At 52.3% G+C, this 26,953-nt stretch overlaps 3 protein-coding genes across 3 annotated transcripts in view; 1 reads left to right on the forward strand and 2 right to left on the reverse strand.

The window, feature by feature from the left end:
- Positions 1-26,953, reverse strand: part of LOC309416447 (E3 ubiquitin-protein ligase RBBP6-like) — a gene marked incomplete at its 3' end in the record, with an annotated part of 134,771 nt that overhangs the window by 97,428 nt on the left and 10,390 nt on the right.
- On the forward strand, positions 10,730-11,743 carry LOC309416394 (olfactory receptor 14J1-like). The gene has a single exon (XM_082015950.1). The coding sequence runs from the start codon at positions 10,757-10,759 to the stop codon at positions 11,684-11,686; it is 930 nt and encodes a 309-aa protein (XP_081872076.1). The 5' UTR covers positions 10,730-10,756; the 3' UTR covers positions 11,687-11,743.
- Positions 20,849-24,332, reverse strand: LOC309416425 (E3 ubiquitin-protein ligase RBBP6-like; the record flags this gene model as incomplete). The annotated part of the gene is given in 5 exon segments (XM_082015976.1): positions 20,849-21,034; positions 21,038-21,907; positions 21,911-22,184; positions 23,488-23,586; positions 23,953-24,332. Coding segments are annotated over 5 exon segments (1,809 nt in total).

Here is a 26,953-nt window from a genome sequence, read left to right on the forward strand (position 1 = left end):
ACTAAACCGAAGCCCAAACACACAACCCCTTACCCATACTCTTACCCTGTTGATCACCGTAATCCTTTGCCCATACCCCGAGCGTTGAAATGTTGGCCTTCACCCGAGCCCTCGCTGCCGCCCTAAACAACACCCACCCCACAGCGCAAGCCCGTTCGCTAACACTGACCAGGCAGCACAACACCAAAACTACCACAGAAAACTTTGCCTGACCCCAACAGAGAACGGCGAGCTCTAATGTCTAATTGTAAGCTGAACACCCACCCCCCAAAGCCCTCCTTCCCATGCTCTACCCCCTCACCTCGGTCCCCTCTCCTAGCCCTGACTCCAGCTGTTTGGCCCCTTGGGGGCAGGGCAGGGATCGTGAGGTCCCAGGGCGCTGCCGCGGCGTTGGAAGAGGAACGTGAGGTTACCTGCGTCTGAGCAGCTCTTAGGCCACAGGGAGGAGATGGGTGGGAGGGCGATGGTGAGGTCGGCTGTGCCGCAGGCTCTCATGGCACAGCAGAACGCACGTGGCTGTGAGGTCACTTCTGTCTCTGGAGTTGAGAGGCCAGCGGCAGGAACGTGGCTGGGAAGGGGACGGTGAGGTCCCTTCTTTCGGAAGCAGCTGGGGGTCAGCCCTTGAGTCAGGGCTGGGACATGTGCTGTGAGGCTCACAGCTGCCAGTGTCTCTGACAGGCCAGCAGAGGCAGCTGGTGGGCAAGTTGGTTGTGGGACTCCCTTTCCCCGAGGACCTGCGAGGCCCACCCCGGAAGAGGGCTTGGGTAGGGGTGGCCACGTCCTCTCCACACGAGTACCTGCTGGGACGGCAGTGCGCGCACGGTGTGGGTGCTGATCCGAGAAGTTGAAAGGCCAGCAGCCGGCGTGTGCCTTGGAAGATCATGGTGAGGTTGTTCTGCCTGGTCAGCTCATGCAGCGAGTCTTGCAGATCCCATCTGTGGAAGGGTTATCCCCTTCTACAAGAATAAATTAAACTAGTCTTTCCCTGGGGACTAGCCTTTACCAAAGTTCTGTGTTCTCCAGAACACAACAGCAATGGTTAGAAGGTGCCGACTGATGTGGTGACAGCGCCCGAAAGCTTTCTTTGCAGAGCATCCAAACAGAAGCAATGACAGTATTTCTACACTCATGTCTCCAGATACGTCACTTGTGAAATAAAACAGTCATGCCACAAAGTGAATTAACAGCCACATTCTCATGAGGATATTAAGCAAAAAGTCACCATGTTTGTGCTAGTAAAAAAACCCATGAAATATTCCTCCAGTACTTATCTCCTAAACAGGACAATCACGCTCAGGGGTTTGTCTGAAAGCACAACGCAAACTCCTGTTCACAGCAAGGTATTTCAATGTGTAGAAAATTGTGAACCTTTTGCTCCCGTCATCACGTTCAGTGTTTTCTTAGAAGGGACGAAATTCGTGCCGTCATTTCTACTGCCCCCAGAAGAGGATGCTCCCGTGTGGATTGGTTGTGGCAGTTTTAGGTAAAGGTAAGGACAGTGCAGTTGGCCTACGGGTACCAGGTGGGAGCTTCCTGCAGACTGCTCATTGCCATCGACTTCCTTCTGCAGCCCAGGAATATGATCTGCAGAACACAGCCTGCAGGCCAAGCTGTACGTAGGGCACAGCACAGCTCAGGCCTGGCTTTACTCAGGAACACTCTTACATGGATCCCTAACTCCTGGAGGCACAATGGTTTTTTGGTCAGGATCGCTGAAGTGCCTGAGGAAGACTGGGAAGGTTACGAGTTGTCCTCTGGGCAGCTGGAGGAAGGCACACAGATTTAGACCCTGGTAATCACGGGGGACTTTGAAGACCACGGCCCTCTGCTAGAAGGCCTCAGTTACAGGGAAGGGGGAAGGTGATCCCTGACCTGACATGATGAGAATGCCCTCCTGGATAGGTTTTTCGCAAGATGACAAGTCAGGACTGGTGGAGGATGTGGAGGGCCGCTTTGGCTGCAGTGCCAGTGTGTTGGTATAGCAGAAAACGCTGAGCCAAGTCAGCAAGACAAAGTGTAGCAGTGCTGGGGAGACAGGACAGAGGACCTCCACCAACGCTTTGGCAGCGCTCTTCCGAAGGCAGCCCAGGATGACGTTGTCTGTCTTTGCTGCAAAGGTGCAAAGGCAGGAGAAGAGAAGGCTTTGGGGAGACCTAATCACAGCCTTCCCGTTCCTTCTTGGGTATCAGCAAGAACATGGAGCCAGGTTCTGCACTGTCATGCATGATGGGAGAAGGAGGGCCAATGGGCATCAGCTGAAACAAGGGAGGAGAAACTTTTGCCCCATCAAGACAGTCAAGCACTGAAGCAGGTTTGCAGAGAGCTCGTGTCCTCTCCATCCCTGCAGCTTTTTGAGCCCTAAATGAATAATCCCCTGAGCAACCTGCTCTGACCCCATAGCTGACCCTGCTGAGAGCAGGAGGATGGCCTAGACACATCCTGAGGTCCCTTTCAGCATGAAGGATTCTGCATTTCCATCCACAACAGGTCTTCTCTTCGTGACGGGAAGCAAAGCACTCGGGTTCCCAGTGACCACTGAAGTCAGCCACAAAGAAGTTGGGTCAGACGACCTGTGAACTTCTTGTCCCACTGCAGGCATTGTTGCTCAGATGCAGGGCTGCTTGGCAGGTCCCCCCGGGCAGCCCTGAGCATTTCCTTCACTTCACCTTTTCTTTCCTTTTTCCCTCTTTTCCTGCTCACAATTTCTTCCCCTTGGCCATCCTTGGACCCTCCCGTGCAAAGAGCCCACCTCTGTTTCCCCTTTCCTGCCTGGCCCTACTTTGGCTTCCTTTGTACCTTCCTTTGGCACTTCTGAGCGAGTCACCATCGGAATGTGTACCTTGGTCAGCAATATCATCGAACCAGTGCTTCCTTCCCTTATGCGTAGTGTCCTGCAAGTCCTGGTGCTGCTATCTTGTTAGAGGCACGTCCTGTCAACAGATTTGGTGGGCCACCTGTGCGAACACACTAAAAGGTCTCAAAACAGAGCTTCACCCCAGGGGGAGACCTTGAGAACTCTCGGATTTGGCAATAGAATCCTCATGAAATTTTACAAGGAGAAGTTGTGAGTCCTTTTCTGGGGGTAGAGTAACCCCAAACATGAGGGCAGGCTGTGACCCGAACAGCTGAGGAGTGACCCTGAGGAGGAGAAGGGCCTGGGCATTACGAGGGGTACCATATGGTGAGTGGCGCGTGCTCAAAGTTAATAAGGCCAACTGCCTACAGGGCTGCATGAGGAGGAGCGTGGCCACCCAGACAAGGGGGTTCTCATGCCCCTCGACTCAGCTCCGGTGTGGCCAGATCTGGGCTCATGTGTCACCTATGTGGGGCTCCCCAGTCTGGAGGAATGGGGAGGAACGGAAGAGGTTCTAGAGGAGATCTGCCCAGGATGGGGTTTGGGGCCTGTGTGGAGAGGCTGAGGGACCTGGGCTGCTTTAGCCTGGGGAAGTGGAGGCTTGGGGCACTACAGAAGTAGCCTGCAACATCTTGAAGGGTGCTCTCAGAGGTGGTGGAGCTTTTCTTGGTAGTGGGAAGAGAAAGAGAACTCCAAAAAGTGCAGCTTGGAAGGTTCAGACTGGAGGTGAGGCAGAAGAAACCACAATCAAAGGGCAGCCTTGTGGTGCAAGAGGGCACCCAGAGGGCATCTGGATCAGCCCATGGCTTTGTGTTTCAAGGAATGGCCAGCGAGACCAGAGAGACATCCCTGAAGGTACAGAAATGCTGGGCTGAGAGCCAGGTGGGAAAGCAAGATGGTTGTCTGCAGCCGGAAGGGAAAGAGCTGCAGGCACGGGACAGTGCAGGACAGCCTGCGGTGGAGGTGGCCAAGGGCTCTGCATAGACTAAAAGGCTCATCAGACGGAGGGCTTCATCCCCTTGGCCATGGCCACTGCCTGCACCACGGAGGCTTACCAGAGGAAACCCTCTTTGGAGGCTCTGGACATTTTTTCCCCAGCATGGGGACACCAGGAGGGGTCATAGAATTCTCCTACACTTGGCACTGCTCACCCTCACATCCACTGCCCCCAGGAAGAGCCCCGAGCCACGCCTGAGGGACAGGATCTGTGGTCCCAGGGCCTGGGGGTCAGGGCTTGGCCCTTCTGCTTCGTAAAACAGACCGAGGGTTTCCTCAGCACGACAGCCGCCTGCACAGGGCCTTTGCCTACCTGCCCTCATGGCCTCCAGCCATCTGCTCTAACGAGTCCCTGGGGAGACGTTGTCAGTGATGGCCCTCAGTGGGGCCAATTAATACTTCAAGGTACTCTGAGTGGAGCTTCAGACTTCTTGAGCACTTTCTTCACTCTTCTCTCAGTACCTGAGGATCATGGGCTCAGCACCAAACACACCATGGGGCTCATTAAAACACAGAAAGCCCTAACGAGCCATGGCTCTTCCTGTAATTTTCTTCAAGTCTTCAAGACTTGTGCAGCTAATTAGAGAGGTTTCATAGTGCAGCCAAGGAAGAAGATTTCAAAGTGCATCTAGTAAAAATTACTTTGTATTTTAAAGGGTATTTTCAATTACTTTTCAGTCTGAAGAAGAGGTGATAGAAGCATTCTGCCAGTGGTATTGACCCAGGCTGTCCCCTCAGGAGGGCTGGACAGCTGGGAGAAGCAGTCCCCTAAGACCTGACACTGTATGGACACCTTTGCTCCTCACCGCTCCCCCCTCACCATTTCTGACATCGGCCACCTGGGACTGACATCACCGTCCCTTGCACCAGACTTCTCCACTCATCTCTGCAGCTGGATGTGACAGCTCCATGGCACCATCTCCCCCCGCCCTCCTTAGAGAACTGGCTGCACACAGGCACAGAGGAATTGCTCCTATGTGTAAGGGCAGAAGAGTAAGCGTGATCAGTTCTCATAAACAATGCAACACACTCTGCAACGACGTGCTACGTACAAGCTGCCTCTCAGGAGGTCACCTGTCTACAAGGGGTAATCTCCTGAGAAATTATTTAGGTACGTACGAGAAGAGAGATATGGACATAATGAAAGAGCTGTCTAAGGAGACACTTAGACTGTTGAAAGACAGGAAAGTTTTTAACTCCCTGAAGCTCAAAGCAGCAGCTGGCAAGCTGAGAGGAATCTGAAGGAAAAAAATCCTCAAAGCATAGGATATCTCAAATAGGTTCAACAGGACATTCCCTTTGTGAGCCCATGTTGACTGTTCCTGGTGATGACATTGTCCTTCAAATGCCTTTCAACAACACCCCAAGTCACAGAATCATCGAATACCTCGGGCTGGAGGGCACCCATAAGGATCATCGTGCCAACTCCCTGCTCCTGGCAGGACTACCTAAAACTAAACCAGATGACTAAGAGCATCATCCAGACGCTCCTTGAACTCTGACAGACTTGGTGCCGTGACCACTTCTCTGGGGGGCCTGTTCCAGTGACCGACCAGCCTCTCAGTGAAGAACCTTTTCCCAATGGCCAGTGTGAACTTCCCCCGATGCAGCCTCCTTCCATTTCCTCGGGTCCTACTGCCAAGGAAAATCCCCATTGTGGATGGGGCATCCACAACTTCTTTGGGCAACCTGTTCCAATGTCTCACCACCCTCACAACAAAGCGGCAGCGCTTTGTGGCCTCCTTTGGTGTTTTGCAGATTGTGTTCATGGCAATTCCTACCTGGGTCTTGTAGAGGCCTGCAGCTCCTCATGCTGTTATCTGCTCAGACCACACCACTAGCATGGTAAGCCACCCCCACACAAATATGAACAACTGACCAAATGGAGCTTCAATCCAGAGGGACCTTGAGAATCTCAGGGACTGGGCCAACAGGAACCTCTTGAAGTTTTCAAGGAGAACTGGCCAGTCTGGCCTCAGGAGGAATAATAAACCTCTACATCAGGGCCAGCTGGGAGCTGACGTGCTGAGCGTGACTCCGAGGAGAAGGGCCTGGAGCTACGAGGGACACCATACGAGCCAGTGGTTGATGCTCACCACGAGCAAGGCCAGCATTAGGATGAGCATGTTCACCCAGACCAGGAACGTTATTATTCCCCTTGGCACAGCACTGCTAGGGACCCCCCCACAGGCGTTCGTCCCTGTATTTTGATAGAGTTGGGATGAGCTGGAGAGTGCCCAGAGGAGACCTGGCAAGGCAGGTTTGGGGCCTTAAGCAGATGCCCTGTGTAGAGCGGCTCAGAGACCTGGTCTTCTTTGGCCCAGTGGTGGAGAGGCTCAGGGCAGTATAGGAGTAGCCTGAGACGGCTTGGAGGGTGGTTTCAGAGGTGGTGGAGCTTTTCTCAAAATTGGGAAACAGCATGAGAAAGAAAAAATGCCACAAATTGCAGCTTGGGAGGTTGAGATTGGACACGAGGAGGAAGCAATGTTACTCCAAGGTCAGTTCTGTGGGACAATAGGCCACACGGAAAGAGTCTGAATTACCCAAACTTGGTATTTCAATGAACAGTCTGCGAGGATGGAGAGATATCAGTAAGGGCAGGCAGACGCTCAGGGGAGACCGGGCTTGGTAAGCAGGGGAGATGCCTCCAGAGTCCTGCCTCAAGGCGCAAAGGCTTGGTAGACCTTGCTGGACGAGCCTAAGGCAAAGAGGACAGAGAGGATCTCTGATCTATCTACACCTGCTCTTACTAAATCCTGCAGTGGCCACACATGATCTTTGGTGCTTTCTTTAGTTCTTTATGGATGCAGTAACAGCTCCTCTTGATGCCCTTGAACCTCTTGCAAGGGTCCCCACTCGGGAAGCTTTGGCTTCCCTAAAACCATCCCTATTTCTAAATTCCTCCTGCAGTCCCTGCATCCAGCTCTTGGCTGCTTTCTTTGTAATATGGAGCTTCTTGATGGGTTCCTTCTTTAGCCAAGTTGGTCTCCTGAAATGTCTCGTTGGTTTTCTGCTTATCGGTCTGGACAGTTCTCGTGCTTTTAGATGCTTTCCGAAAAGCCCAGCTGCACTGAGCTCTGCTGCCCGTGGGTGCTGCTGCCCATGGGACTACCACTGAAAGTCCCCTGAAGAGGTTAAATTTTTTTCACACTCTTTCATTATCACTGCAGCCAAGGCTGATGCCAGTTTTCACATCCCTGACCAGCACTGCCTCTTTGACAAGGACCAGATTCAGGTCAGCATCCCCTTTGTTGTCCTGGCACCGTGCAAAGGAATTGTCCCAAGAGACCCCAGACACCAGCGGGACAGTGTGCATCCTGCTGTGCTCCCCTTCCAGCGAGTGTCGGGGTCATTAAGTCCCCAAGAAGACCTGGGGCCATTCATCTGGGGACTACTTTGTCTTGCTGAAATAAACCTTTCTGCACTTCCTTGTCCTGACTGCAGCTTCTGAAGGCCTGTGGTGGAGGTGAAGCTGATCTCCAGGAAGACAAGGTGCTGCTGAAAATGTGCTGGTGTTTGGACATGTGGAGATCCAGGAACACTGTGAAAATCATTCACCTGTTCCTTGATTGTACCATCACGGGGCTGAGCAAAGGGTTTTCGAACGAAGAACCAGGAGAGTTTGGGAGTAGCCAAATGATTTGAGACCCTGGGGTGATGGGCTTCCTGTCTGCGAGCTGCTGTGCATCGGCTGAATGAACTTGAGTCAGCCCTTGCCTCACCGCAGTGGTGGGATTCAGTGGCTGGCCAACAGAAACCAAATCTGCCTGAGATGCCACCTGGGCTTGCACAGAGGAACTGAACCTGCCTGCAACGCTCTCCGGGGTGTCTGTCAGGCATCCCCTCGCAAGAGCAGTGGTTTTCCTGCAGGCCCTGTGTGGTCCCTGACAGCAGCCTGTAGGTGTGCCGGGGAGCGCTGGCATCTCACGTAGCACCCCAGGCCTGTGCTTGGCCGTTGAGCAGCTGCCCTGACTTAGGTTAAGCAGTGTGGGATGTCCATGAGACAACGGCCATTACAGTCGATGAAGGTCTAGGAACTACAGCTGATGGAGAAGCGAAGGAGAGGGACTTAGCTCCATTTGGTCAGCTGAGTACCTCTGCAGGCTGCTGTGGACATGAGGAAAAGGGAAGGTTTTAGTTGTCCAACTGTAAACATCTGCTCTCGTTTCCCTCCACCAAAGGAATTCCCCACCGGGCTCCAACGTGACCCCCCAGATGCTGCCCCGTCTCTCAGCGTTGCTCCATTAGAGCTTGCAGTCACCTGCACACATCTTGGAAAAGCGCTGGTGTCACCTCAGATGTCACCAGGTGTTCCCACCCGAACACCCTCAGTCACCATTAATTAGCACGAGAGCCGAGACGAGGAGCTGACGGGCAGGCGCCTGTTTTCTGCCCACGTGCACTGAGGCAAGGGGAATCCCCCCTGCTGTGGGTCTGTGGTCTGCACGAGAGGGAGCCGAGTCCTCTTCCAGCCCCAGGGCTTCACCCCCAGGGTGGCATTCGCTGAATGTCTCAGCCGAGTCCCTTCCCTCGGCAGGGGACAGGAGACCCCTCCCTGCCACGTTCTGCTGGTCCTGCCTAAGGACGGGACATGGAACGACAGTTCTCATGCCGAACTCTGTGTCTGAGAGGGGAAGCGACTCTGCTGGAGAGAAGTGTCCCTCCCCAGGTGAGGGAGGGCACCCCAGGGATGGCTTCAGCCTGTTTCCCAGCAGGTTCCCTGCAGCCCCAGGGACACCCGGAGGGAGCCCAGCGCGGGCAGAGAAAGTGCTGCCGTGGGCTGGTCCTCTGCTGCGGAGCTGGGCCGGGCTGCTGGGGTGGAGGGAGCTGGTGGCAAGCGGGCAGCGCTGCAGAGAGACAGCTCTGCCCAGGAGCAGCTCCTCTGCCCAGCGCAGCAGGGCTGGGGGCACTGCCTGCAGGCAGCGAGGGGAGCGGAGAGGAGTGGGAGAGAGGAGAAAGGCAGCCTGGGGTGGGAGGGTGGTGAGAGCTGAGTGTGGGGGACAGCTCTTCACAGCCCTCTGTACGGTAAGTCTGGGCGTGCCGGGCATTGAATTTGGTGATTCTGGAGGGATCTCCTCGAGCTGGCACATCCCACAGCTGTCGCATCTGCAGGAGGACTCACGGCTTCCCCAGTGTAGAAGAGGAGGACGTGCTCCTGCGCAGGGCTTCCCTGCTGCACGTCAGTGGGACAGGGAACGATGGTGTCCTTGTCCTGTGGAGGACCACAGGGACACAAAGCTGGGTGTGCGGCCAGGGCTGCCCAGGGCTGTCCTTCTGCGGGAGTCCCTGCGCCCCGGGGGATCTCTCCCTGGCTATTTCGCAGGAAACTACAAGAGGATGGAAAAAGTCGGGATTACCTGAAAGGGAAGGAGTCTGTGCTTGGAGACTGGTCCTCTTGGTTGGCTGGGGGGGAAGTGGGAGATGGGACTTTATTTTCCCCCTCTGGAGAAGGCACGGAGGTGCCCGTTCTCTTGAGGGGTCATGTGAGCTGCTCCTTTGCCCCTGTACGGACAGAGATGCCCCTGGAGCAGCTCCAGGAGGTGTTTGCAGGGCAGAGCCGGGCACCCCGTGGGTGGGATGGGGCTCTCTGTCTGTGAGCACTGACAGGGAGGAGGCTCGGGCACAGGGAAGTGGTTCCCAGCACAGACAGCGCCCAGCAGCAGAGACATTGTCCGAGCGGGAGAGGGAGGAGATCCCAGAAACGTGGTGGGAGGGGGGTTCGGGCACCTCCTGCCATCCCTGCAGTGCCGGCTCCTTCCCCAGAGCAACCCCCCGCTCTCCCCTCCCTCACACCGTTGCTCCGCACCCTCAGCCTCACAAGCACTTGGCCATCAGTTGCCTTCCCAGCAGCCCCACCAAGAAACCGGGGGTGAGGAGTCGGGTTCAGCAGAGACACCAGCGCTCTGGGTCCTCTCCTGCAGCTTCTTCCAAGGAGGAAAAGCAACCAACCCCCCTCCCACACTTTGGGGCTCTGGGCACTCCAGTGCGTGGGGCTGGAAAAGACCTGACCCTCCCTTGACGACACCCCAGCTTTGGGACAGTTGACTCTTTCCCGGGGGGTCCTGCTGGGCTGCAGGCTGCCCTCCAGAAGGGCACAACTCGCCCATGGCAAGCCTGTGTTTCCCAGGTGCCCGAGAGAGAAGCCACCGCGGGCTGAGGCCAAGGAAATCCTGCGGGAGGGCGGAATGTGGGCAGCTGCAAGGACCCTCTGTGTCCCTGGCTGCGTGGGGAGAGCTGAGATCCTCCTCAGGCACCACGAGATGGGCTGAGCGGCTGGGAGAGCTGCACGTGGAACTGGGTTCCTCTGCTCTCATCAGTGTCCGGGTTCTTTTGGGGAACAGCACAGTGTGATAGTCCTCCAGCTCAGAAAGGTGCCGGCACCGGGCAGCTGAGCCCGGGGCTGACGGACAGACCGGCTGTCCTCACGCTGCTCGAAGGGACAGTCCCTTTGCCGGCCAAGGTTTCACTTGGAGCGCAGCAGGAACGACAAAGATTTCTGCCCTAAAAGCACTCCTGCCCTCGGGTGTGGGGGGACAAGAACAGAACAAACAAAACAAAATCCCCACAGCTCTGCTCTGCCACCAGGTGAATTGGGAGCAACAAAGCTGCAAAGCTCTTTGATATCAAAAGTGAATTTAATCTGAGATCACCCCATGCTCCTCCTGACCTATGGACACAGGGCAGGACTGAGTCCTCCAGAGCCCACAGCAGAGCGTCCTGCTCCTTGGGGCATCCTCGGCCAGCACCAACCACAGCTCATGAAAGGCATCGGCCAAAGGTCTTCCCGAAAGGGGACAGTCAGTCTTGGAGGTTTCTGTGAGAAACAGCACAGATTTTGCTCAGATAAATATGTCCTTAGTGATGCATTTTCCTCCTTGGACAGGCTCCCATGCCCAGAGGAAGCAAATGTCCAACGGCAGCTCCATCACCCAGTTCCTCCTCCTGGCATTCGCAGAGACGCGGGAGCTGCAGCTCTTGCACTTCGGGCTCTTCCTGGGCATCTACCTGGCTGCCCTCCTGGGCAACGGCCTCGTCATCACCGCCATAGCCTGCGACCACCGCCTCCACACCCCCATGTACTTCTTCCTGCTCAACCTCTCCCTCCTCGACCTGGGCTCCATCTCCACCACTGTCCCCAAAGCCATGGCCAACTCCCTCTGGGACACCAGGGCCATCTCCTACCCAGGGTGTGCTGCACAGGTCTTTCTGTTTGTCTTTTTGATGTCGGCAGAGTTTTCTCTTCTCACCATCATGGCCTACGACCGCTACGTTGCCATCTGCAAACCCCTGCACTACGGGACCCTCCTGGGCAGCAGAGCTTGTGCCCACATGGCAGCAGCTGCCTGGGGCAGTGGGTTTCTCCATGCTGTGGGGCACACGGCCAGCACATTTTCACTACCCCTCTGCCAAGGAAATGCTGTGGACCAGTTCTTCTGTGAAATCCCCCCGATCCTCAAGCTCTCCTGCTCAGATGCCTACCTCAGGGAAGTTGGGCTGATTGTGGTCAGTGCCTATTTAGTATTTGTCTGTTTTGTTTTCATCCTGCTGTCCTACGTGCAGATCTTCAGGGCGGTGCTGAAGATCCCCTCTGAGCAGGGACGGCACAAAGCCTTTTCCACGTGCCTCCCTCACCTGGCCGTGGTCTGTCTCTTTGTCAGCACTGCCATCTTTGCCTACCTGAAGCCCCCCTCCATCTCCTCCCCAGCTCTGGACCTGGTGGTGGCAGTTCTGTACTCGGTGCTGCCTCCAGCAGTGAACCCCCTCATCTACAGCATGAGGAACCAGGAGCTCAAAGATGCCCTCAGGAAACTCACCCAATGGACGCTGTTTCCCTGACAATAGCCCGTCTCCTCTCCACATTTCCCAGAGTTTCTCTTAGGCCAGGAGTCTACTTTTTTCCCTTGTGATAATCCTCCTTGTAGAAATGTTTCTGGGCTTATGCTCCTTGGATTGAGGTGTGATCCAGTTGTGTCTGACCCTCGCACAACACTGTGTCAGGTGTGGCCTGTCCGATAGCAGCTCTTCAATCAAAGGGCATCTCCCAGCTGCAGTGCCTGAAGGCTGGGCTCTTCCTCCAAAGGTGCTGCCAATAAAATGTCTAAGGAACTGGTCTTTAAAAGGGTCTGTTCTCCCTGTGATGTGAGTTAAGCTCACGGTACCACTGGGTCCCATGGGAGCAAAAGTTCTGGTTTTAAAGGCTCTTGGTGCCCAGTGGTAGTGGAGATGGTGCATGGGTCAACAAGTTTCCTAGATTGCACTGGGGAGCTGAGCACCGGACACAGCACCCCAGATGTCACCTCACCAGTGCTGAGTAGAGGGCAAGGGTCACCTCCCTCCACCTGCCAGCAATGCTTTTCCTAATGCCGCCCAGGAAGCTGTTGGCCTTTACCAAGACCATGCAGTGATAGGTTATGCTCAGCTGCTTGTCCTCTGGGAATCAGAGAATCCTTGGGTTGGAAAGGACCTTCTCAGGTCATCTAGTCCAATGCCCCTGCAATAAGCAGGGACATCTCCAACTAGAGAAGGTTGCTCAGAGCCCCTTCCAACCTGACAATGAATGTTCCCAGGGCTGAGGCATCTGCCAGCTCTCTGGGTAACCTGTGCCTGTCATTCACCACCCTTACTGTGAAAAATGTCTTCCTCTGTCTAGTCTAAATCTACCCTCTTTTAGTTTAAAACTGTTACCCCTTGCTCTGTTGCTAGAGGCCCTGCTAAAAAGTCTATCCCCATCTTCCTTAGAAGCCTACTTAAAGTCCTGAAAGGCTCCAATAAGGTCTCCTGGAGCCTTCTCTTCTCCAGGCTGAACAACTCCAACTCTCTCAGCCTGTCCTCACAGCAGAGCTGTTCCAGCCCTCTGATCATCTTTGTTGCGTCCTCCTAACCTGCCCGAACAGGTCCATGTCTTTCCTGTGCTGAGGGCTCCAGAGCTGGATGCAGTGCTCCAGCTGGGGTCTCACCAGAGCGGAGCAGAGGGGCAGAATCCCTTCCCTCGACCTGCTGGCCACGCTGCTTTGGATGCAGCCCAGGATACGGTTGGCTTTCCGGGCTACAAGCGCACATTGCCGGCTCATGTCCAGCTTTCTGTCCACCAGTATCCTCAAGTCCTTCTCGGCAGGGATGCTCGCCATCCCTTCATGCCCCAGCCTGTGCTGATACTGGGGGTTGCCCCAATCCAGGTGCAGGACCCTGCACTTGACCTTGTTGAACCTCATGAGGTTCACATGGGCCCATTTCTCCAGCTTGTCCAGGTCCCTCTGGATGGCATCATGTCCCTCAGGCGTGTCAACTGCACCACTCAGCTTAGTGTCCTCTGCAAACTCACTGAGGACACACTGGATCCCACTGTCTATGTCACTGATGAATATATTAAAGAGTACTGGTGCCAGTATGGACCCCTGAGGGACACCACTCATCATCAATCTCCATCTCGACATTGTGCCATTGACCACTACCTGCTGGATGTGACCATCCAACCAATTCCTCATCCACCCAACAGTACACCCATGAAATCCATATCTCTCCATTTTAGAGAGAGGGATGTTGTGGGGGACCATGTCAAAGGCCTTACAGAATCCAGATAGATGCCATCGGTAGCTCTTCCCTTGGACAGTCCCCACGCCGGAGAAGTAAGGATAGCCCTGCACTAGCCAGATCACACCAGTGTCCCAGCCCCGCCAACACCTCTGTGAAACCCTCCCCTCCTCTGGCACCGGGATAAGGAACTGCAGCCAGACCGACTCCAGGGACGCCTGGATCAAGAAAGAAGCAGAAGGATGACAACACCACAGATTTAGCCTCGCTTTGCAAAACAGCCGCCCGCGTGGGCGGGGGGTGCGTGTGTGTGTGTTAAGTAGCAATTGGTCAAATCAGTTTGGACCTGAACACGTGAAAGGTGTAAGAACCGTGCGTGACACCGCATTCGGGGTGCCCCAGTCTGAACGGGACAGCTCGCGTGCACGAATGCAGCAATTCCTCCTGTAACGCTAGACTGGGCGTCCAGGCTCTTTCCTCGGTGGGCAGGGGTCTGTTGCCAAATTTTTGTGAAAGCTCTCCATCGTGGCCACAGGGTCCTGGCCCCATTCCTTCCCCTTGCACAGGAAATTCACCTGCCCCGAAAGTCATGGTTGGCTTGGGAAACTGTGGGGGTAGGAAACCATTGGGATAGGAAACCATCACGGGGCTGAGAAATCATCGCTGGGATGGGAAACAGTGGTGGGGATGGGAAACCATCATTAAGGACAGGAAATCATCAGCCAGATGGGAAATAACTGAGAGGGGAAGGTGTTGTGCTATGAAAACCAAACCCTCGCGAGGCTGGCTGAAGCAGGTGCTGGTGGAATGTTCGCCATGGGGACGGAGGCTCTTTGCCCCCAACAAACCCCACACTGACCAACCGCCACGGCAGGTACAGCAGCGGCTCCTGCTCCTTGCGGTGCTCCTGCCCCCCAGGTAACCCCCCGCTGGCTCTGCCCGCCGATACCTCACCCCACCATCCCTTTTTGCTTCCCCCAGCAGAGAGCTTCCCTCTGCGCCTGCTGATGGCATCGCAAGTGCCCGGCGTGAGCTTCGCCGTTCCAGCCATGCCGCCACTGGTCACTGCCGGCGTGTCACCCTCTGTCCTGGTGTCCTCTGAGCCTGCCCAGCTCCACCACGTCACCTCCCAGCTGGTGCAGGCCGGCGTCTGGCAGGAGGTGCCAGGGCCCCTGGGGGTCCCGGGGCAGCCGGTGCAGCGCCCCGCCATGGGGCAGCCTCCCTGCGGGGTGCAGATCCCCCCCATGCCTGCTGCCTGTCTCCCTGCCTACGGCTGGGGATGGCAGCTGGGGACGGGAGCGCTGGTGCCCCACCAGCCCGTGGGGCTGGGGCCAGGCACCGTGCTCCAGGGGCAGCTCCTGTACCCCACAGGCTCCTGCCCGCAGCACATCCCTGCCTGTCCAGACCCCCACCACCCCACAGCTCAGCACTGCGGGCAGGGCCCCTGCAGTGCCCCGGGGCAGCCCTGGGAGGCCCCGGGACGGGACGAGGACGCGGAGCGGTGCGGGCAGGCGTAAGGCGGGGCAGGCGCACGCACTGCTCTGGCATGGGGGGAGCCCCTTCTGCCCGCCATGAGGGCGCCGGCCCCGGGCCCGCCCAGCGCCGCTTCCGCCATCACCCCGCGCCCCCACCGGCCCCGCCCCCGCAGAGGAGGCCGCGCCCCCTGCCCGGCAGAGGCTGCAGCCGCGGCGCCACCTGGCGGTTCCTGCGAGGAACCACCGCCGCGGAACCCGCCCCCCCACCGCGGCCTGGTACCATCACCCCTGGAGCCGCCATGTCTACCCCGTCCCGCTGCTGACAGCCCCACCACCTGCGTCCCCACCGCAGGCGGTACCGGCGTTCCCAGGAAGAGCCACCTCAACCCGGGGCCAAGGATGCCCCGCACCGACCAGAGGGCACATTTCTCAACGCCATCGAGACGTCCCCCCACGGCGGGGGGGAGTGAAGGTCGTGGGGCCGGTGCACCAACCGCCCGATCCAGAGCCCCAAGCCAGCCCCAGCGTGACCCCAGGGACCTTGGTCCCCTGCCAGCAGCCCCGAGAGACAGCCCGCAGATGGCTGCCTCCAAGCCATCACCTGATGCCAAAAAGGAGACAGCATCTGCAGCGAGCAGCAATGTACACACCAGTCCATCTGCCAAACCCAGGCAGCCCAGCTGGCTGCGCCTGTCCCCCACGGGGGGCCAAACCCCACGCCAGGGGCTGCCAGAGCAGCTGCACATGCCGCCGCACGTGCCGCAGCCTCCCGCCGACTCCCTGCTATCCCTCAGGCCCTGGCGGGGCCTCACCACTGCGCCCATCCCACCGCAGGAGCAGGAGGACTCGGTGCCCATCACAGCCGAGCAGCAGCCCGAGCGGGAGCGCATGACCAGGCTGGCCCAGGAGGGGCGGGAGCGGGCGGCCCTGCAGATGCCACTGGGCCAGCTGCAGTTTTTTGTGCAGAGGGAGGCTGACATGGAGACAGCCAACGAGTATGGCTACCCCTAACCCACCGCTCCAGCAGGGTTCCCCATAGCCCCCACATGCAAAAAAGAACCAGAGACAGAGACCTGCACCCACCTGCTCCAGCCCCCACCCTCTCCCAGAACCCCATCTCTTCCTTAATTCATTACACAAGTTGGGTTTAATTCATTACACAATATTGGAGTTTGTGTTTTCCCTCATGACGAGGATTTCGGTAACAATTCGTTCCAATTTGGGCTCTTGTAGGAGATTAATTTGCTTTATGGTCACCCAAAACAAGAGACCACCCCTCCGCTCCCATTCCTGGGTTTCTAGCCACATTTTCAGGCAAGGTTTGTATAGGTTCAAGACCGCTTGCCTTGGAAAAGGAAAGGAATGTGAAGAGGCCACTTTAAATCGGCCACTACAGGGACTGTCAAAGCTAACGCCGCTTTCCTTCTGACAGCTTCAGGAACCAATCTGGACATGCCTGTAGTCCTACAGGCCCCGGTGCTAAGTTACACGTGGCACAGCACAATTTAAAGGTTACAAATGACCCTGCTGTTTTGTTAAGTTGTCTTGGTGTTTTTCATTCTTGCTGAAAACAACTTATCCATGCCCGTGCTTTGTCAAAGTCCAATTTCACAAAATGTCATGCTTGGATATATCGCTAGAGGTCACATCTAGTTGCTGGTTCATTGCTTTAGCATTGTATCTACAGACATGGTAACAGTTAATTAAGCTAACAGGTGCCTACTGGCTACGTTAATTAACGCACATCAAAGGGCAAAGCCCGCTGCATACTCTTGTTGGGAATTTGCCTTTGGAGAGATGGCTATTTGTTTCTTTACTGTTTTACCCATGGGCTAATCATATTGCCTGTTTCCATGGTTCTCAACTTCCCTGTCTAAAAGCTCCTTTTTCAGCACCAACCTCCTCTTCACCTGCTCCTAAGTTCACACAGCGATCTTTCTCCTGTTTGCCTGTGTCTCACCGCAGCAGGAGCCCAGACGGAATGCCGCCCTCTCGGCAGCAAGGCGCGTCCTGCCGACCTGCCCGGGGCTGCCAGGCAGGCATCCCGACTGCTCACCCGGGCTCCCGTTACAGGCAGCGGAGAATAAAAGCCACCGCCGGGGTGTTGGCAACCGTCCGGCAGACTCCAGATGTGGGGCAGGCAAGGGAAGTCTGGCTGATCCGTTGGCTACGTGTAAACTGAAGCCTACAGTGCAGATCCTTGAAGTGCGGTGAGCTGAACCCCCCACCAGTCCCAGCTGCGACGCAGACGCAGCGGGTTCTATCACCTTCTCACAAATTTATGTGCCTTAAGTCACCTGTACTTGGACACACTGTCACAGAGAGACACACGCACACAGACAGCGTCCTGTATTTTCTGAGAGACTCAGCGCCGTTGCCCAACGCGTAAAGAGAAACAGTGCAACAGGTACTGAACTGGCCAAAGGAGGGAGCGAGACGTCAGACATCCTGAACGTCGGATTAAGGGCCAACTCTCTCAAGCCAGGGGTGCCCTAATGGGAAGGGGAATGTTCCTTTGCCATGCGTTAGATCAGTGCATGGCTTTCGATGCATCGCTAGCACTTTGCTTACCTGGGGATAGAAGATGATTAAGGGAAAAATAAAGCAGGGAATAATCGCCCTCCTGTCATGTTAAATGCCTACAACTATGTTTCCCACTGGGCCCTATGCTTGGTCTGACAGCACTAAAGTGTGCAGCTAGAACATGGACAATGTCATCTTATTTCAGGCCAGACTCCCATTAAGCAGTAATCTTAAGACAAACTTCTGCCTGCAAGAACAGACTTTCATCTGTTTTGATGTTTTTAAACAGAAAGCTAGAAAACAGCCCGTGATCCCTTTGCTGCTGCTGCAAAGACGCTACGGTTGACTTTCCTTCAGCCTGCAAGGCTGGCACTCTGTCACAAAAGGCAAATCTCACAGCTTGCTCCACCATTCTTAAATGCTAGGAAAGCTAAAGGTTACTTTCACACTCACCGAAGGATGGACTTCTACGTATCCATGGGCGACTTTACCAGCAATGTGTGAAGGAAAATTAACCAGATGCTGTTATAAAAATGCCTTTTGTGGGGAAACCCACAGAACAAGGAAATCCAAAGAGACGACATGTTTCTTTCACAACATCCCTCCAGGAGCAACAGCTATTTTACATAGAGAGGAGGGTAACAGGACAATAGACTAGGTTACTCTTTTTTCTACAGTTTCTTGTGTCTATTTTTTGCCCTGTTTTGCCAGTAACTAAAAGAATTGGAAACTTTGTCAGGAAAGTGCCAATTGGTCTTTAACTGTCAATGCTTCTGTTCCCCCATTAAAGCTTGCTGAAAATCCACCTTAGCTGTGGCAGTTCTATTCTGAAAAACCACAGTCACAGCTCCTGAGTTCAGGAGCGTACACAAAGTGTTTTGAATTTTGCAGTTCACCACAAAACTAATTGCTTTTTTAGCACACATTAAGTGTCAGCTTAGACAGTCATATGTCTTCATTATGCAGGTTAAAAAAAAAAGATGCTTCCCCTCAAAAGAAGAGAAATGTCAGTAAATTCTGGAGATTAACCTCACAGTTTCTAGGACTTCCGAGAAGCTCTCCCAGTCCGCATTTTAGCAGTTGCACTGGTTGAACCAGCAAACTGAGGAAATTGCAGACCCCACTGCCACACACGATCATGTGTGGGGAACTGAACCACTGCAGGTTAAATCTGTCCAAAAGCTGTCCACACCCGGTGGGATAGAGACACCCCCTTATTAGCTGAAGCTGTTGACAGAAGCTTTACCAAAGTAATGGTATCTTACTGGCATTTTTGTTTAAAAATCAACTCCGTTATTAAGGAACAGCCAAAGAACACATCGATACAGAAGCCAACTAGTAGTAAAAACCTCCACTTACTTGCTACATGTGTGGCCAGCCAGGGTCTGTCTGGCAAATACAATACAGAAAAAGCCAAAGAAAAGAAAACGCGAACTGCAGCACAGACTTGCTCTCTCATTTTTGCAACGATAGGTCACTATTTTGCAGACTCTAGGCATCCAGGAGGATAAAGGACATCCCCATCACATCTGCAGGCTCTTGGACGGGAATGCCCACACCACGAGGGTCTTCCTGGAGTGAGCCTGCTATGGAGATTGCTCGGGACACTTCTGCCTGCCTTCTCGCCCTCTGTGACACCGTTCCTGTTACATCACAATGGCAGCCGTTCTGGGTTGGTTTGCGAGTTTATGCACAGCAACCTCGTCCTCTGCATGGGGTTTGCGTGGCAAGGTTGTGGCAGCAGGGCTGCAGGGGTGGCTTCTGTGAGAAGCTGCTAGAAGCTTCCCCTGTGTCCCATAGAGCCCGTGCCCGGCGGGGCCAAGCCAGGCAGCAATGGGGGCAGCACCTCTGGGATAACATATTTCAGAAGGGGACAAAACCGGCACGTGGCATTTGCAGCTGGAGAGAGGAGAACATGTGAAAACAGCCCTGCAGACACCAAGGTCCGTGCGGAAGGAGGGGCAGGAGGTGCTCCAGGCGCCGCAGCAGAGGTTCCCCTGCAGCCCCTGCTGAAGACCATGGTGAGGCAGGCTGTGCCCCTGCAGCCATGCAGCTCCACGCTGGAGCAGATCTCCACCTGCAACCCGGGGAGGACCCCCCGCCGGGGCAGGGGGATGCCCGAAGGAGGCCGTAACCCCGTGGGACACCCGCGCTGCAGCAGGATCCTGGCAGGACCTGCGGAAAAGACATCCGGAGCAAAGCTGAGCCCGTGTGCTGGTGCACATCCCAGCCCTTTGCCTTGTACCTGGGCCACTCTAAATTGCCTGACCAGCCTCGGCCTCTGAACAAAGGGTTTGGCAGAGAGAGGCCCTCAGCTGTACCAGGCGCTCTTGTGTAGACGAGGAGCAGAATGGCACTGAGGGTATCAGGGACGCAATCACCTGAACAAGGTACAGGACATGAACAGAACTAATCAATTATCTCCAGACAATCCTGGCAGCGGTAACGTCAAAACCTTGAGAAATCACCTGCCTGCATTGTGGAAACTCACTGATGCCTAAAGTCAGTCATCTCCCAGTCCTATAAAGAGTGGTCCCAAGTGAGACCCTTTGAGTTCTCCTGGACCGCAGCGGGCTGCAACTAGCACCTCCTTCTGAGTGGGACGCCTCTCAGAGCCCGTGAACCCTCAAGTTCACGATCAGCTCAGAGGCTCGACTGTGCAGCCATTGAGCGACGCAAAGCATTCGATGTATTTGACTGAATTCCAGGGGGATATTGAATAGGTACCTTGGTACATCTCTCTCTCTTTTCTCTAGATCTCTTTATGGGTCTCTGTCTCTACACCTATAGGTGTGTGTGTGATTAAGGACTTCTAAGTTTCAGTGGATTATGCTGCTAAGTTTTATATGATTTGATACTGTGACTTATCTCGGCATTGTTAGTGAATGTGATTGCTGCTATTTTGTATTGGATAAATTGCCATCTTTAAGTTACAGGAAGCACAAAATCATAGTCTGTATCACTACACCAGAATCCCCGATACCCTGTCCCTTTAGTCATAAACTGTTGACCAAATCTGGGAATAGGAGTGGATTCAGTCGCACCTAGACTCCTCTCTGAAAAGGACTTTAGAAAGCATGGGGGTCCTCTCTGAATCTCGTGACTCAATGGAAGGGTCTCTCCTACTTTCCCTCCTCAAATATACACATTAACTCGATTTGATAGACGAGTAAATCATTCCAGTTTAATTGTTCTATCTGCACAGCTTTTCCACCTTGAATAAGGAATAGAGTGGACCTTGCCATCGCCTTCTGCTAACTCATGCTTTTTACAAACCTAGATTAAAATCATGCGCTTTCTGGTATCTTTGGTGGTGATTCTTCAAGCAGCCTAAATTATCCATTCGTGACAGCCCAGGAAGCAGGGAGGGATGGGGGGGATATGTTTTAAGATTTCGTCTTATTTCTCATTATCCTACTCTGATTTTGGTTGGCAAGAATTTAAAATAATTTTCCCAAGTTGAGGCTCTTTAGCCTGTGATTGTAATTGCTGAATGACCTCTCCCTGTCCTCTGCTCTGAGTTGGTTTCTTTTGGATAGTCTTTCTTTGCCTTTTCCTCCACGACTGGTCTAGTTTCTGGGTGATCTTCTATCACTTTTGGATGAATTTTCTGTGGGGTACCAAGAGTCTTCGCATCCTTTTGAGAGGAAGATGTTTAAACATTGTCTGTCTTTGGCATGTCCTCCTTCACTTGTTTCACAGGAGGTTCCATTTGAGGAGACTTTTCACGCTCGCTGTCCACCTTCACTTGGGAAGCTTTAGCTCGTTTTCTTATATTGTCCTTCTGAGGAGGAACAGCCACTTCTGCTTCCCGCTTTGTCTTGCCAGGTTTTGCTTTTCGCTCATCCTTCTCTTTCTTCTTTTTAGACCCTGGCTTGAAAGCCATAGAATCTGCTCCCAAATGCTCATCCCTCATCTCAGGGGTGGCATCATCTCTGCTTGGGAGCATGAACAATGAGTCCCTTTGAACGACTTCTCCTGTAACTGGCTTTCTTGGTTTTCTCGCACCTTCTAGCAACTCAGCATTGAGAAAGCCTTCATTCGCATCCGCTTTCCTTCTCTCCTGGTGTTTTTTAGGTTTATTTCCTTTGTCATCTCCACGTGGATTTTGCATCTCCCTCTCTTTGTTGCCACGGCTCTCTCTTCCGGAAGGTTGTTCAGGGTAATTTCCAGCTCTATTACAGCTGCGCTGCCTATGCCCCACAGGATAATCCTCCCTATGTCCCCAAGCATATGGCGAATACTCTCGTGTGGTCCCAGGTGGACCAAAGCAGTCTGGAGAAAAGTTCCCTCTCTTTACTGGAGGATGAAGTTGAGCACCAACACCATTGCCCTTGTAAAACTTTTCACACCACTCTCTGTAGTTCCTTTCCCATTCTCCGTATCCTTGCTCTCCAAATGGATCTCCAAAGTCAATAGATCTGCCATCGGAAGCTTTCATATCATACGGTGGAACTTGTCTGTATCGCTTAAAATACTCCCTTCCTCCTTCCCCTTGAGATATAGTCCATTTCCTGGGAGATTGGCCTCAGACTACTGGAGACCTTGACCGTGAATGGTGTCTTCTGTGTGGGGGTGACTTTGACCTCGACCGGTGATAACCATGTGGCCTTGACCAGGAATGATAGTTCTTGTGACTCTTCCCTTTGCCTCTTCTTGGATATGGTGGTGATCGTGAGTAGGAGCGAGAATGGGAACGACTAAATGATCGAGAGTACGAGCAAGAGTAGGAAGAACCTGTTCTTGACTTGGAGTAGGTATGCGAACTTGTAGAGGAAGATGAAGTACTATAGGGAGAGTTGGACCTTAAAAAAAACACAACACAAAAAAATTGATCAAGTTAATTCAAAACAGTTACTCTCCTCAGCTTTTTGGAGAGTTGGACCTTAAAAAAACCAGAACACAAAAAAACAGATGAAGTTAATTCAAAACAGTTACTCTCCCCAGCTTTTTTCCTCCCAGATTTCCTTTGGCTATTGATTGATTTAAGGTGCTGTATACTGGCCTCTACTGGGACATGAACGTGCACATTTTTCACTCCTCAACCACTACACGCAGTGCAAATCCCTTTTGTTGCAGTCAGATGCAAAAAGAGCAAGTCTTTATGGCTACCGTGCAGTATCAAACATCGAGAGAACACGATGTAGCATTAATACAGTAAAGATCAATGTTAAAATGCTGCTTGGACTATTTAACTTCACTACTTCTTTGGCAATTTGTATGGGATGCAAAATTCTTACGTCCAGTTGTCTTTAATCAACACTTCTGGCCAGATGTGCTAGCAAAATCTTACACATACCTCTAGCTCTAACCAGGGATAGTGACTGCATTTCAAGAGAAATCATCTCGAAAAGCTTCTGAACTCAGCCTCGACTAGGATGACTCAATGCCATTACTCTAGGACAGATACTGGCAGCATGAGCAAGAGAGAGCTTTTCAGCACTCCTGCCCAAGTGACTTTTGGGGATAGAAAACATCAGCTACCCTGAGGTTTTTCTTCACAAGGAGTTCTTTCATTATTTTTTAAAGAACCCTTTCGCATCATTCCGCAGACGTTCATGAGCATCTTCCCTCCTGTATAAATCCTTCAGCAATTCAAGATTTCCTTTCAAACAAGTCTGAGTCATGAGACAAATTTTACAAGGTCAAAACCATACTATCATAAGCCACCAGTTTGCAGTCCAGCTTGAAATCTCTCTGTGTACCCACATGTGGTAAACAGAAGAGGAGATGAAGACAACGTCTCTCACAGATCTCCTCCAAAGTGCTTTGAGGAAATGGTTACAAGCAGAATAGGGAGATGCAGAAAATCCAGCAACTGCACCTCTTCAATTTCTGGCCTCCTCAAGGCTGTCAGGCGGTGAAGGATGCCATTACAGAGAAGCTTTACTAAAAGAGAAACCTGTTCCTGAACAGCTGTTGCCAAATTATAACTGCCAGTCAACTGTAATCTCTGCCCTATTTAAGCTAGGAATGCACACATGAAACTCCTGTCGCTGCTAATCCCTGGGATCATCCCATCCGTCTAGCAACAGAGCGGTGGAGTGGAATGCCTCCTGATTCTTCCAGACAATCTGCTTCTCCATAATGGACATGTAAAGCACGTACCTGGAAACCGAACGCTCCTTTCGAGACTTGTTATATTCCATCACTTCCTTAGCAAACTCATCCTTTGTAAACTCATCGGGTTTGGACTTTTTCTTGTCCCTGTGAAAACAAGTTTGACCTTTACTACCATTGTAGTTTGACCTTCGTTACCAAGACATCAAGAAACACAACATGGCCACTAGGAGAAAATGCCTACTGCATGCAAATGCAAAAGGTGAACAGCTAACATCGAAGGAAGACCAGTTTAGAATACCTACAACTTTTAGCCAATATTTTAGAACTACATTTGTCTTGTCTCAGTTTTGCATGTTTACCCTTTGCAAAGAAAAAGTACATGACATTATGACACCGTGACGATTCTTGCATTTTGTTGATGTCAGGTGCACTGTGGTGTAACTGCAGTCTGATATGCTATTGAAATACAACAACGAAAACCAAGGCAACTTCATTGAGCCAAATACTTACTCCTCTTGCAGTCTCTGCTGTTCTCGGTAAAACTCCTCCCTGGATAAAGGAGGTGCTTGTGTCATGAGGATGGTATTTGCATGAGCCCTTGGCACTGCTGTTGCTACCCAAGCTGATGACATGTTGGCAGGAGCTGGAGGATATCCTGGAGGGGGAACAGCGTACCCAGCAGATGGAGGCTGACCAGGTGGAAAGTGAAGAGGAGACTGTGCTGGTGGTAGCCCTGAAGGAAGTGCATGGGGTGGTGGAGGGTATGAGGGAGCTGGAGGCACAGGCACGACGACGTATGTTGATGCTGCTTGTGTTGGGGCATGAGTCCTTTGGGAACGTCCACTGTGCAGGCGTCCTCGATTTGAACTTCTGAAGAAACCCAAAAACATGTGTCACTCTTTGTCACACTCTGCCCTGATTGTAAAGAGGAAAGCCAATGAAGCGGCAGCCTGGTGGCGAGCACTTCCTACCCTCAACTTCAGCATTTTTCTCCCTGCTTTCCCTTCACTTGAGACTACGCTCCCTTCTTGATCCTCATGCTTGCCTTCCAGACCCTCGCCCCCAACAGCTCCCGCAGTCTTCTCCCCTTATACTCCGCTTTGTGACCGTGGATGGAGGCTGCCCGTGCTTAAAAGACACTCCCATGTCCCATGTGCCAAGCGCCCACCGCTCCTCTGCCACTCCTTGATGTACTTACTGCTTATACTTACTACTGAAGATCACACTTCTGATCCTCAAAGTACTGCACAAATATTAACTAATCTTCTCTCAAACTTCTTTTAGCTTCTTCCACAGGCATCACCTGTGGTCTTGCCTCATGATGATGTCTTTGGCCTGTTCTTGTCCCTGAATTGTTATTTTCTTGCTTACTAAATTTGAGAGTTTTAGGAAATCTGTGGAATCGTCCTGGCTTTTGTTGTGCTTTATCTTTAAGACATTATAAACACAATGCACGCTTACAACCAATCTCTAACAAAGGCGTACCAAAAGGAAGGACTAACTTGACACGGCAATAATAGATCAAACAAACGCCTCTCTCTCCCACTGAGAGAAAGCACCTTGGCTCGTTGAGATGAGAACATTGAAGAAATTCAAAATTGTCCTCAAATAACAGCCTTGACTTTTCCAAGAATTTGCTCCACCAGTATCCGCTAAGTTGTGAAATAAAGAATGTTGGAGGCTGATTTGTATTGGGGAATCAATGTCTTCAGGTCTGTTCAGCCAGTAATCAAAAGGGTGGCTTTCCACCCAATCCTTTAGTTATATTTCATTTTTAGATGTACTGCTGGTTCCCTCAAAAACTGTTCCTTTTTCAGAGTCCTCTTTTCAATCACGTACTGGAGTTTTACTTTAAATACTCTACTGCAAGCACAGATCCCCTTTGTCAAAGCCAAATCAAATTAAGCCCTTTAAAAATTAATCACCGCTTCTATTCTCCACAACTATCTGGGCATACTTACTCCATTATAAATCAGCTGTAGTCTAAGTTAAGTGTTACGGCCTCGTTGAACAGGTTACGGGTCGTAATATACCGGATTTCTGTAGAATACTTACCGTTGCCAGCCTGGTCTGCCACCAGCTGAGCCAACTGTGCTGCCTGTGATTGCATGAGCTTTTGGCGTAGGGAGAGGAAAAAGAGAAAAATCCCATTTAGTTTATCTCAAGACAGCTTTTTAAAAGAAATTCTAAAGTTATAGTGACTTACCGGTTGAGGGTACTGACTGCCCTTGGGGGCCCAGAAGACTTGGGATCGCTGGTTGCCTTAGTGCAGGAACGTGATCGCCCTTGTCAATACATGCAAACAGTTAGAAATTAAGCTCCACTAAAAGGCAATAGTCACTGCATCATTTGAAAGAAAACTGACCTCCTCTTCCAACAAGCTGCTGGTTGACAGAGAGGGAAATTTCAGAAGTTCAGTAGCAGTCGCCAGAGCAGCAGGAGGTAACACAGTATCAGCATCACTAAAAAAAAAAAACAAAAAAGTTATTATTCAAACAGCGTTTTCAAGTGCTACTGGAAATAGCAAGTCCAAGGTGAGAAAAGGCTGACTACTCTAAACGGGAAAAAAAATTTAAAAAATCTTCATCAGATTTACAGATGTGAAGTTGGCCCATTCTTAATGAAGACTGGAAAGAAGTCGATTTGGACTACTGGCATGCCAAGAGAAAGCTCACTGGAAAAATATCTTCTTAAGCTAGCTGCACGTGAAAGGGTTAGAGCACATACAAGTCACACACTGAATCTCCGTTTTGGAAGACGCAAGAACTGAAATTCTATGAGGAAATGTTTATGTGTGAGTGCAGAGGCTGCCTTAGAGGTTCTTCTGAATTGCGGTTCTTTGCATTCAACGCTACAGCTGAGCCTGACAGTCTTCTGGACAGAGACGCTATTTGCAGCCCAGGCATAAAGCTGAAAGGCCACAAGCCCTAAACAATCGTACAGATCTTTCACGTCTTTTCATGTGACTTCACCGGGCTGCAAACTCAGACTTTCATGTTTGTAAATACTTCAAAGTTACGGCGTTTCAGTGTTTATTAGCCAGGTCAGCACGCGTCACCGACTGCCCTTTGTGTTACTGAGGATGACTCTGACTTATCGTAAGATTGATGGTAGAAATACCGTAGAAAAAAGTAATAGGAAAACACCTGCTCAGTTTTAGCTCTAATTGTGCTTTTACAGGTTTCATGAAACTGTTGCTTCCTCCGTACTAGAGAGAAATTAATGCACTCAAGAAGCTTTGACATAACTAGAGGGCTCCTTTAGGAATTGCTAGCCACATAAAACCAAAGGGCCCCTGGGCAAAATGTGCCTCTTTCAGGGTAAAACTCATAGACAATGACTGATAAGGGAACTGAGCAAGAAATACTTCTGAGAAAATCCTTGCATGAGACACACTTCCGAGTTATCAAAGTGTCCTCATTCAAAGTAAATACAAAAACCAGAACTTCCACTAGTATCGGGAACTGTCACTACCGATAGATAAATAGCTAGTGGAGAAGCTCAACAAGAA

This window comes from Phaethon aethereus, assembly GCF_964289735.1.
Source record: "Phaethon aethereus genome assembly, contig: HAP1_SCAFFOLD_108, whole genome shotgun sequence".
Taxonomy (NCBI): Eukaryota; Metazoa; Chordata; class Aves; order Phaethontiformes; family Phaethontidae; genus Phaethon; species Phaethon aethereus.

Excerpts from the sequence above, each read along its gene's own strand:
- LOC309416394 (XM_082015950.1), top strand. The coding sequence starts at position 10,757 with ATGTCCAACGGCAGCTCCATCACCCAGTTCCTCCTCCTGGCATTCGCA.